We start from the raw sequence: 12,260 nt of genomic DNA on the forward strand, positions 1-12,260 counted from the left end.
CCTGGTAGTGCCTCCATGCTCTGGACACTACACTGACAGACACAGCAAACCTTCTTGCCACAGCTCGCATTGATGTGCCATCCTGGATGAGCTGCACTACCTGAGCCACTTGTGTGGGTTGTAGACTCCGTCTCATGCTACCACTAGAGTGAAAGCACCGCCAGCATTCAAAAGTGACCAAAACATCAGCCAGGAAGCATAGGAACTGTGAAGTGGTCTGTGGTCCCCACCTGCAGAACCACTCCTTTATTGGGGGTGTCTTGCTAATTGCCTATAATTTCCACCTGTTGTCTATTCCATTTGCACAACAGCATGTGACATTTGTCAATCAGTGTTGCTTCCTAAGTGGACAGTTTGATTTCACAGAAGTGTGATTGACTTGGAATTACATTGTGTTGTTTAAGTGTTCCCTTTATTTTTTTGAGCAGTGTATAACAAAAATAGATATATACTACAAATAGATTCAAACATTTAGACATATACAAACATCTTTAAAATAATCTGTTGCAGTCCAAGAAAGGTTTAAGATTGTGATGTCAGATAGATAGGGAGAGAGAAAGACTTGATTAATTATGGTTCCCATAGACATTCGATTAAGTACTGTAGCAGATTGCCTTGCAAAAGTGCTTTGCAAAAGTATTCAAACCCCATGGATTTCTTCACATTTTGTGTTACAAAGTGGGATTAAAATGGATCGTCATTTTCGGTCAATAATAAACACAAAATATTCCTTAATTTCAAAGTGGAAGATTACTATTTGTTTTAATTAAATAACAAAAATATAGTTTTTGCATTAGTATTCAGCCCTTTGTTTAGACAAGCCTAAATTAGATCAGGAGTAATATTTGGCTTAACAAATAACATAAAAAGTTACCTGGACTCACTGTGTTAAATAATACGGGTTTGACATGATTTTTAAATGACTAACCCTTCCTCTGTCCCCTATATATACAACATCTGTAAGGTCCCTCGGTCAAGTATTGAATTTCAAGCACAGATTAAACTACAAAGACCAGGGAGCTTTTCAAAAGCCGCATACAAAAGAGCAGTGAAAAGAGCAGTGGTAGATGGGTAACAATGACTAATCAGACATTGAATATCTCTTTAAGCATGGTCTAGTTATTAATTATGTGCATTATATATTTGTAACGTGGGTCGGGGACCAAGGTGCGGCGTGTGAAGTGCTCATATTTCCTATAATGAATAACACTTAAACAAAACAACAAAACGACCGAAAACAGTTCCGTCAGGTGACATACACTAAACAGAAAAAAACTACCCACAAAACCCAGGAAGAAAAACCCCTACTTAAATATGATCTCTAATCAGAGGCAACGAGGATCAGCTGCCTCCAATTAGAGATCAACCCAAACAATCCCAACATAGAAATAGAAAAACTAGAACATAAACATAGAACAACCCAAAACACCCCCTGTCATGCCCTGACCTACTCTACTATAGAAAATTACATCTTACTAGGGTCAGGACGTGACAATATTAAACCACCCAGACACCTCTAAGATACAGTCCTTCTAAACTGAACTGTAGGACAGAAATGAAATTGCTCAGGGATGTTACCATGAGGCCATTGGTGATTTTAAAACAGCCACAGAGTTTAATGGCTCTGATGGGAGAGAACTGAGGATGGATCAACAACATTGTAGTGACTCCACAATAAAGACCTAAATGAGAGCGTGAAAAGAACACAAATATACAAAATATTCCAAAACATGCATTTTGTATACAACAAAGCATTAAAGTAATACTGAACAAAAATTACCTGGTAAAGGAATACACTTTCTGGCCTAAATGCAACACATCACTGAGTAACTACCTCCTTATTTTCAAGCATGGTGGTGGTTGCATCGGCAAATATTGGGGAGTTTTTCAGGATAAAATGAAATGGGATGGAGCTAAGAACAGGTAAAATCCTAGCGCAAAACCTGCTTCAGTCTGCTTTACACCAGACACTGTGAGAGGATTTCACCTTTCAGCAGGACAATAAACTACAATACAAAGCCAAATCTACACTGGAGTTGCTTACTAAGAAGTCAGTGAATGTTCCTAAGTGGCCAAGTTACAGTTTTGACTTAAATCTGCTTGAAATACTATGGAAAGAAAATTGCTGTTTAGCCATTATTCTGACAGAGCTTGAAGAATTTTGAAAATAATAATATGCAAATATTGCACATTCCAGGTGTGCAAAGCTCTTAGAGACTTACCCAAGAAGACTCACAGCTGTTATCGCTGTCAAAGGTGTTTCTAATGTGTATGGACTCAGGTAGGTGAATACTGATGCAACGTCTATCTATATTTGATTGATAATCTTTAAGAAATGTTTGCATTTTCTTCAACTTTGACATTAGAGTATTTTGTGTAGATTGTTGACAAAAAATGACAATTACATCTATTTTAATCCCACTTTGTAACACAATAAAAATTATGTGAAGAAATCCAAGGGGTCTGAATACTTTTTCAAGGCAATGTTCATGTAGAAATGGCATCAGAACATTAACATAAGGTTTAACCATATGCATCTTTCCATCCTAGGCCTCTGCTAGATGCACAGTGAAGTGTCCACATCAATGGTCACAGAAATGTCTTGAGGAGTGCTGTACTGGTCTGAGAGTGGAGGAAGTTAGTATCAGTATTGTCCCAGTATCCCAGGTCCAGTGGTGATGTCATGGCCTCCACGGAATGATCCCAAACTGTGTTAAGGGAAAGGCAGGAAGCACAACGTTTCTCGTAAGGCTGACATGTTTATATGCAACCACATTATCAGGTCAGTACAACATTTTTGTCATTTCTAACCCCAATGCTGCCAGTGCCTTGAAGTCATTTTTGTGTTGAGCAAGGTAGGGTGAAGTTTCTATTTCCTAGGATATGTGCTACTATGGTATGGCAGTGTATCCCCAATATTCATTTAGCATGTTGACGCCGCTCCCCAAAATCTAATAAAATGTAAAACATTTTAAACATATACATTACCATTCAAAAGTTTGGACACACCTACTCATTACAGGGTTTTTCTTTATTTTTACTATTTTCTACATTGTAGAATAATAGTGAAGACTTCAAAACTATGAAATAACACATATGGAATCATGTAATAACCCAAAAAGTGTTAAACAAATCAAAATATATTTTATATCTAAGATTCTTCAAAGTTGCCACCCTTTGCCTTGATGAAAGCTTTGCACCAGCTCAACCAGCTTTTTTATTTTACTTTATTTAACCAGGTAGACTAGTTGAGAACAAGCTCTCATTTACAACTGCGACCTGGCCAAGATAAAGCAAAGCAGTGTGACACAGACAACACAGTTACACATGGAATAAACAAGCCAATAAAACAATAAACAAGTCAATGACACAGTAGAAAAAAAGGAAGTCTACATACAGTGTGTGCAAAAGGCATGAGGAGGTAGGCAATAAATAGGCCATAGTAGCGAAGAATTACAATTTAGCAGATTAACACTGGAGTGATAAATGAGCAGATGATGATGTGCAAGTAGAGATACTGGTGTGCAAAAGAGCATAAAAGTAAATAAAAACAGTATGGGGATGAGGTAGGTAGATTGGGTGGGCTATTTACAGATGCACTATGTACAGCTGCAGCGATAGGTTAGCTGCTCAGATAGCTGATGTTTAAAGTTGGTGAGGGAAATAAAAGTCTCCAGCTTCAGCGATTTTTGTAATTTGTTTGTCACGCTCTGACCTAGAGAGTTGGTTTTTCTCTGTTTAGGTAGGTCAGGATGTGATAGGGGGTGGGCATTCTATGTTTTGTTTTTCTATGTTTTGGCCGGGTATGGTTTCCAATCAGAGGCAGCTGTCTATCGTTGTCTCTGATTGGAAGCCATACTTAGACAGCCTGTTTTTCCCTCTGTTTTCGTGGGTAGTTGCTTTCTGTTTAGTTTGTATAACCTGACGGAACTGTTGGCTGTCATTTTGTTTATTTTGTCTAGTGTTCGTTTTCATAAAAAATAACGATGAGCACTTAACACGCTGCGCCTTGGTCTCCTCTATATGACGCCCGTTACATCGTTCCAGTCACTGGCAGCAGAGAACTGGAAGGAAAGGCGGCCAAATGAGGTGTTGGCTTTGGGGAGATCAGTGAGATATATCTGCTGGAACGTATGCTACGGGTGGGTGTTGTTATCGTGACCAGTGAACTGAGATAAGGCGGAGCTTTACCTAGCATAGACTTATAGATGACCTGGAGCCAGTGGGTCTGGCGACGAATATGTAGCGAGGGCCAGCCGACAAGAGCATACAGGTCGCAGTGGTGGGTGGTATAAGGTGATTTGGTGACAAAACGGATGGCACTGTGAAAGACTGCATTCAGTTTGCTGAGTACAGTATTGGAAGATATTTTGTAGATGACATCGCCGAAATCGAGGATCAGCATTATAGTCAGTTTTACTAGGGTAAGTTTGGCGGTGTGAGTGAAGGAGGCTTTGTTGCGAAATAGAAAGCCGATTCTAGATTTGATTTTGGATTGGAGATGTTTCATATGATTCTGGAAGGAGAGTTTACAGTCTAGCCAGACACCTAGGTATTTATAGTTGTCCATATATTCTAGGTCAGAACCGTCCAGGGTGGTGATGCTAGTCGGGCAGGCGGGTGCGGGCAGCGAACGGGTGAAAAGTATACATTTGGTTTTACTAGCGATTAAGAGCAGTTGGAGGCCACGGAAGGAGTGTTGTATGGCATTGAAGCTCGTGTGGAGGTTAGTTAGCACAGTTTCCAAGGAAGGGCCAGAAGTATACAGAATGGTGTCATCTGCGTAGAGGTGGATCAGGGAATCACCAGCAGCAAGAGCGACATCATTGATATATACAGAGAAAAGAGTCGGCCCGAGAATTGAACCCTGTGTTACCCCAACAGAGACTGCCAGAGGTCCGGACAACATGCCCTCCAATTTGACACACTGAACTCTGTCTGAGAAGTAGTTGGTGACCCAGGCAAGGCAGTCATTAGAGAAACCAAGGCTATTGAGTCTGCCGATAAGAATACGGTGATTGATAGAGTCAAAAGCCTTGGCCAGGTTGATGAATACGGCTGCACAGTAATGTCTCTTATCGATGGCGGTTATGATATCGTTTAGGACCTTGAGCGTGGCTGAGGTGCACCCATGACCGGCTCGGAAACCGGATTGCACAGCGGAGAAGGTACGGTGGGATTCGAAATGTTCAGTGATTTGTTTACTAACTTGGCTTTCGAAGACTTTAGAGAGGCAGGGCAGGATAGATATAGGTCTATAGCAGTTTGGGTCTAGAGTGTCACCCCCTTTGAAGAGGGGGATGACCGCGGCAGCTTTCCAATCTTTAGGGATCTCGGACGATACGAAAGAGAGGTTGAACAGGCTGGTAATAGGGGTTGCAACAATGGCGGCGGATAGTTTAGTAGTCACCTGAAATGCATTTCAATTAACAGGTGTGCCTTGTTAAACGTTAATTTGTGGAATTTCTTTCCTCCTTACTGCGTTTGAGCCACTCAGTTGTGTTGTGCAAGGTAGGGGTAGTATACAGAAGATAGCCCTATTTGGTAAAAGACCATATTATGGCAAGAACAGCTAAAATAAGCAAAGAGAAACGACAGTCCATCAAAACTTTAAGACGTGAAGGTAAGTCAATGCGGAACATTTCAAGAACCTTGAAAGTTTCTTAAAGTGCAGTCGCAAAAACCATCAAGCGCTATGATGAAACTGGCTTTCATGAGGACCGCCACAGGAAAGGAAGACCCAGAGTTACCTCCGCTGCAGAGGATAAGTTCATTAGAGTTACCAGCCTCAGAAATTACAGCCCAAATAAATGCTTCACAGAGTTCAAGTAAGAGACACATCTCAACATCAACTGTTCAGAGGAGACTGATTGAATCAGGCCTTCTAAAGGACACCAATAATACGAAGAGACCTTCTTGTGCCAAGAGACATGAGCAATGGACATTAGACTGGTGGAAATCTGTCCTTCGGTCTGATGAGTCCAAATTTGAGATTTTTGGTTCCAACCGCCGTGTCTTTGTGAGACGCAGAGTAGGTGAACGGATGGTCTCTGCACGTGAAGCATGAAGGAGGATGTGTGATGGTGCTTTGCTGGTGACACTGTGATTTATTTAGAATTCAAGCCACACTTAACCAGCATGGCTACCACAGCATTCTGCAGCGATACGCCATCCCATCAGGTTTGTGCTTAGTGGGACTATCATTTATTTTTCAACAGGACAATGATCCAACATACCTCCAGGCTGTGTAAGGGCTATGTGACCGAGAAAGAGAGTGATGGAGTGCAGCATCAGATGATGTCTTCCACAATCACCCGACCTGTATTGATTTGTTTAACATTTTTTGGGTTACTTCATGATTCCATGTGTTATTTCATAGTTTTGATGTCTTCACTTTTATTCTACAATGTAGAAAATAGTAAATGTAAAGAAAAACCCTTGAATGAGTAGGCGTGTGCAAACTTTTGACTGGTACTGTATGTATGTACAGTTGAAGTCAGAAGTTTACATACACCTTAGCCAAACATATTTAAACTCAGTTTTTCACAATTCCTGACATTTAATCCTAGTAAAAATTATGTGTTTTAGGTAAGTTAGGATCACCACTTTATTTTAAGAATGTGAAATGTCAGAATAATAGTAGAGAGAATGATTTATTTCAGCTTTTATTTCTTTCATCACATTCCCAGTGGGGAAGTTTCCATACACTCAATTAGTATTTGGTAGCATTGCCTTTAAATTGTATAACTTGGGTCAAACTTTTCGGGTAGCCTTCCACAAGCTTCCCACAATAAGTTGGGTGAATCTCGGGCCCATTCCTCCTGACAGAGCTGGTGTAACTGAGTCAGGTTTGTAGGCCTCCTTGCTCGCACACGCTTTTTCAGTTCTGCCTACACATTTTCTATGGGATTGAAGTCAGGGCTTTGTGATGGCCACTCCAATAGCTTGACTGTTGTCCTTAAGCCATTTTGCCACAACTTTGGAAGTATGCTTGGGGTCATTGCCCATTTGGAAGACCCATTTGCGACCAAGCTTTAACTTCCTGACTGATGTATTGAGATGTTGCTTCAATATATCCACATAATTTTCCTACCTCATGATGCCATCTATTTTGTGAAGTGCACCAGTCCCTCCTGCAGCAAAGCACCCCCACAACATGATGCTGCCACCCCCGTGCTTCACGGTTGGGATGGTGTTCTTCGGCTTGCAAGCCTCCCCCGTTTTCCTCCAAACAAAACGATGGTCCTTATGGCCAAACAGTTCTATTTTTGTTTCATCAGACCAGAGGACATTTCTCCAAAAAGTACAATCTTTGTCCCCATGTGCAGTTGCAAACCGTAGTCTGGCTTTTTTATGGCAGTTTTGGAGCAGTGGCTTCTTCCTTGCTGAGTGGCCTTTCAGGCTATGTCGATATAGGACTCGTTTTACTGTGAATATAGATATTTTTGTAACTGTTTCCTCCAGCATCTTCACAAGGTCCTTTGCTGTTGTTCTGGGATTGATTTGCACTTTTCGCACCAAAGTACTTTCATCTTTAGGAGACAGAACGCGTCTCCTTCCTGAGTGGTATGACGGCTGCGTGGTCCCATGGTGTTTATACTTGCGTACTATTGTTTGTACAGATGAACGTGGTACCTTGAGGCGTTTGGAAATTGCTCCCAAGGATGAACCAGACTTGTGGAGGTCTTGGCTGATTTCTTTTGATTTTCCCATGATATCAAGCAAAGAGGCACTGAGTTTGAAGGTAGGCCTTGAAATACATCCACAGGTACACCTCCAATTGACTCAAATAATGTCAATTAGCGTAGCAGAAGCTTCTAAAGCCATTACATAATTTTCTGGAATTTTCCAAGCTGTTTAAAAGCACAGTCAACTTAGTGTATGTAAACTTCTGAGCCACTGGAATTGTAATACAGTGAATTATAAGTGAAATAATTTGTCTGTAAACAATTGTTGGAAAAATTACTTGTGTCATGCACAAAGTAGATGTCCTAACTGACTTGCCAAAACTGTAGTTTGTTAACAAGAAATTTGTGGAGTGGTTGAAAAACAAGTTTTAATGACTCCAACCTAGTGTATGTAAACTTCCAACTTCAACTGTATGTATGTACGTACGCACGCACGCACACACACACACACCTGCCGAGACACGCTTTTAAGTTCAGAGTGACAAGTTAAAACGTATATTTGTAGCATACAGAGTGAGCAGTGGCGATTAAAGACATTTTAAAAGCTTTTGATGCATTCAGAGTCCTTTGGGGGTTTTCAATTAGGTAAATGCAGATGAGCAACCCTATGCTGCAGCCTAATTATTTAAAACATATATGCAGCGTCACTTGGGCTACAGGTTATAATGCTTTTAAAGGGTAAATTATATTTCAGAACGTGTGTCAACATAACTACATTTTCATGCAGTTTGGAGTAGAATGTCCTATGCAAGAAGTCACCAGAAGTGACCTTCTCACAGTCATTCTACAAAAACAAATATTCCCCTACTAGCTTTGCGCCCGCTGCTGAAAAACATCCCAGGGTAAACTCTGGATATGGTATTGTATTGTATGGCATGAATTTTAAGTCGCTCTCGATAAGAGCGTCTGCTAAATGACAAAAATGTAAAATATGTGTGTGCCTCACCCGTCCAGTAGCAGCACAGCTCCCAGCAGCAGTAGCAGGACAGCCAGCAGACAGGAAGAGATGACTGTGATGACCACCATTCCTCCAGAGCGCTTCCCTATCCACTCATCTATGGAGGACCAGGACCTCGCTGCACAGAGAACACTTTAATTTTTTTAAACCTCTGAGTAAAATTGGCCTTTAAGAGGGAACATAATAAACCTGTTTTTGAAACCATCATTTTCAATTCAGGCCAGGTCTATTAGCTCCCCCGAGTGGAACGACCGTTAAACATCTTGTGCTGATTATAGTCTATATCTGTGTAATAATAATGTTCATAGTTTATTTTAGTGGCTTTATCTTACTTGATGTTAGAGAAATGGGATAGGACCATTTAGACTCTGAGACCACTCCTCTGGAGACTGGATCAATGAGGATGTACTTCACCCTGAAAAATAAGAAAATACACATTTACACGTGACCCGCACTGACCTTAAAAAGACCACAACAAATCCATCAATGATGCTTTTCAATTAGTTGGGATTTAGACATTCTTAGCTGTTAAAAGTCGGTTGCTTTCAAGACTGACAATGACAAAAGCATCCTTGATGTATATTGCTATGGTATTATGATACCTGACAGTGGAACCCGGAGGTAGGATCCCATTGCAGTTGGTGTTGGTGCAGTTGCCCTCCGCACCTACTCTGAAGTACTTGATGCCAGGCAACTGGCCACAGGGGAAGTCCTTAGGGCGACCCAATTTGGTGACAAAGTACATTCTATTAGTCTGGCTGCTGAAGGCAATAGGGTATGGAGAGGCACTGACGATCTGTACTGCTACCAGCTTGTCAATATCAAAGTTGTTGATGCCTGATGTGCAAAAGGGCCATGAGAAAAGACAAAATGATCAATGGGCTGGACAATTGTACATCTATCTAGTATCTGATTTTATTTTGATTTAGCTGCACTGGAATTGTAATCTGATGGATGAATCATTATTAATACTTGTATCAAAGTTAAGATACGGTCCCTCGATGTCTTTAAATACTTTGCCACATCCAGTTGATACCTACCTGGTCCAGAGGCGATGGCAGCCCATACTTGACAGGTGCTTTGACTGCATTTGAGCTGGGTCAGTGTGTTGAAGTAGCACAGAGGCTGGCCCAGCACAATGGTAGTGCTGGTTACCCTGCCGCTCGCCTCATAGGGGAGAATCTCAGGAATATGATCCAGAGACACAACTACACAAACAGAACAGAAAAACGATTTACTACTTTTAATGCTGTACATTTTAAACCAGAGCCACATGAAACATCACAGTATGGCTCTGTATCAAACTCTTTTTCTCAAAGCTGGGCCACACTGCTGTCTTAGAAGTAAGATCAGAAACATTTCCGGAGAAGATATCAGTTTGTGAGTAGTTTATCTAATGGCCTCTTTCCCTAATACCCTCCCATGGAAGATGATAAACAGCCCTTAAGAGGAAGGGGTGTTTATTTGCTCATTATCTAGCTAGTGGACTAGATTCTACATTCTGAGAAACATACTCTTGATTTTGCTGTTTGATCCTGATGCAAGACATTTATACAGATGTACACCACTCACTACCAATCTACCAGGGTTTGGATGCTATCTGTGGGAGAGCATAAGAAACTTGACTCTTGTTCTTCCTCCCAGTCTTGTCATGTTACAAAATTATTGAATCTGTCCCTAGTCTCAGACAATGTAGAAAGGCCTAATTATGCTTCCTCAGATTGTCATTACTTTCAGATGGATAATTGTATTCACTACAGTAACAATATCATAACTAGCTGTACTGATCTCTGATGCTGCAGTAAAAGTGCATACAAATCTAATTTCTTGTTTTGGATAGTGAAAATCCCACACGCATGTAGTGGCTCAATGAGGAGCTAGGCCATGGTGTATACAGACAACATTTGCACTACAAACATCTCTTAAGGTTGAACAGTAAAACATGCGGGGGTAAGCACCCTGGGCAGGAGAAAGCACCATGTCCATTTTCCTGAAAAACCAGTCTATCCGATTATTTTATCATCCACGAGGATTTTTTCCTTTCAAAAAATATTGAATGGTTACAAGGGCATGTTGAGAATAAGGACACATTTCACATCCAACTAAAAACAAACACTTAGATTCAAGTAACCATCCTTCACCTGTTCGTGCTCTTTTAATGTTGCCCAAAAGCATCATTTATGGAGTAAAACAGCCCTAAAAACTATTCTACATCAACAGCATTTTTCAATTTTAGCTTATCAATTGATATGGATAAGACCAAATCGAATAATTCAATCTGTTAATAAAAAACGTTAACCAGTATGGCTACATAAAGCTATAAAGTATTGTTAAGTATTCTGTTTACGATCACCAAACATTGATTAGGGTCTTGTAACACTTTGATCTTTATTAGAGATAGCCTATGTTCAATAACTTAAATATAATAAAAGCTAAATTAAGAGCATTCTTTCGACATGATAGCCTGTATGTACGTGAAGGGTGGTTAGAATAAAAGAAAGCATTAGGTCTATTATAAAATTGTGACATATTAAAAGATTAACAAACATTGTCCAAGTTATCAATAAAACCCTGTGCTCACATCACTACCTCCCCTGAAACATATAGGCTTGGCTGTAACACTTACTTTGCGGTCGGACTCCGAACATAAATACACTGAAGAAATATGTATATGATAACATGTACGTCCAAGACATCGCAGATATTTTGGGGTTGATACTGTCAAAAATGTGCCCCTGATGTTTCTACTATTAGTATTTCGCTCGACAAAATATATTTTCCAGTAAGTTACCGTGCCTTCTCTATGGTGTGTGCAGGTGAACTAAAACTGTAGGTGTTACGTGAGTAGTCTGTGGGAGTTCACAGTTCCCGGAGAAACGCTATCAAACGTTTGTCAAGGACAAAACTTTAAAAGTATAATTACATTTGCTAAATTATAACCACAAAATCGTAAGCCTCCAATGATAATATAAGATTAATAAATTCCTACAAAATCAATAAATGCCCGTTTACATAGGCTACGGTACATACTTATTCTCTGGGCCAGACCTATGCATAAGCGATATAGGCGGCCAATTTGGGTCCCGCTACCAAAAATATATACAAAACTTAGTGTTGAGAGTAAAAATAGTAGAATACACAAGGTGATGTTTCAAAATTTGTGTCCAGGTCCAGAATTCTAACTTGTCCCTCTGTCTGGATCAGGTCCTGTTTGATTGCCATCGGGTCTTGGGTCTATGTAACTACAGCTGATAGACCCGAGTGGACCCGACCATGGCTCAACATAGCCTATAGCATATTTATTTTATGCTAATAAGGTGAATTTATTGAGTTATAGAAGGCCTAGGCAACATTTAAAAATCTATTGTTAACCAGAAGAGCAATCAATCAACCAATCAAATGTATTTATCAAGCCCTTTTTACATCAGCCGATGTCACAAAGTGCTGAAAGTTAGAATTTGGCTGATAAACATAATTTTGTCACTTTGGTCCAATCGGGTCTGGTCTAGGGCCGGACTTGTTAGGGTACGGGATTTGGACTGGTTGTCCTAGGGTCCATTCGGGTTTGGGTTTGATTGTTCCGTTTGGGTCCGAGTCCCCCTTTTTATTATTGA

General features: G+C 40.4%; 1 protein-coding gene across 1 annotated transcript; it reads right to left on the minus strand.

Moving 5' to 3' along the window:
• Nucleotides 1-1,984: 1,984 nt before the first annotated feature.
• On the minus strand, nucleotides 1,985-11,659 carry LOC115154235 (uroplakin-3b). The gene is made up of 6 exons (XM_029700255.1): nucleotides 11,273-11,659; nucleotides 9,687-9,854; nucleotides 9,249-9,483; nucleotides 8,979-9,061; nucleotides 8,635-8,764; nucleotides 1,985-2,708 (listed from the first exon to the last, which is right to left on the minus strand). Exons 1-6 carry the CDS (start codon nucleotides 11,340-11,342, stop codon nucleotides 2,645-2,647), a joined length of 750 nt encoding a protein of 249 aa, XP_029556115.1. The 5' UTR covers nucleotides 11,343-11,659; the 3' UTR covers nucleotides 1,985-2,644.
• Nucleotides 11,660-12,260: the final 601 nt, after the last annotated feature.

The sequence above is a fragment of the Salmo trutta genome, chromosome 19, assembly GCF_901001165.1.
Source record: "Salmo trutta chromosome 19, fSalTru1.1, whole genome shotgun sequence".
Classification (NCBI taxonomy): domain Eukaryota; kingdom Metazoa; phylum Chordata; class Actinopteri; order Salmoniformes; family Salmonidae; genus Salmo; species Salmo trutta.

Excerpts from the sequence above, each read along its gene's own strand:
- LOC115154235 (XM_029700255.1), bottom strand. The coding sequence starts at position 11,342 with ATGTCTTGGACGTACATGTTATCATATACATATTTCTTCAGTGTATTT. Across the intron at positions 9,062-9,248 it reads CCTCCGGGTTCCACTGTCAG|GGTGAAGTACATCCTCATTG; the intron begins GTATCATAATAC and ends CTTATTTTTCAG. Across the intron at positions 2,709-8,634 it reads GCTGTGCTGCTACTGGACGG|TTTGGGATCATTCCGTGGAG; the intron begins GTGAGGCACACA and ends CCCTTAACACAG.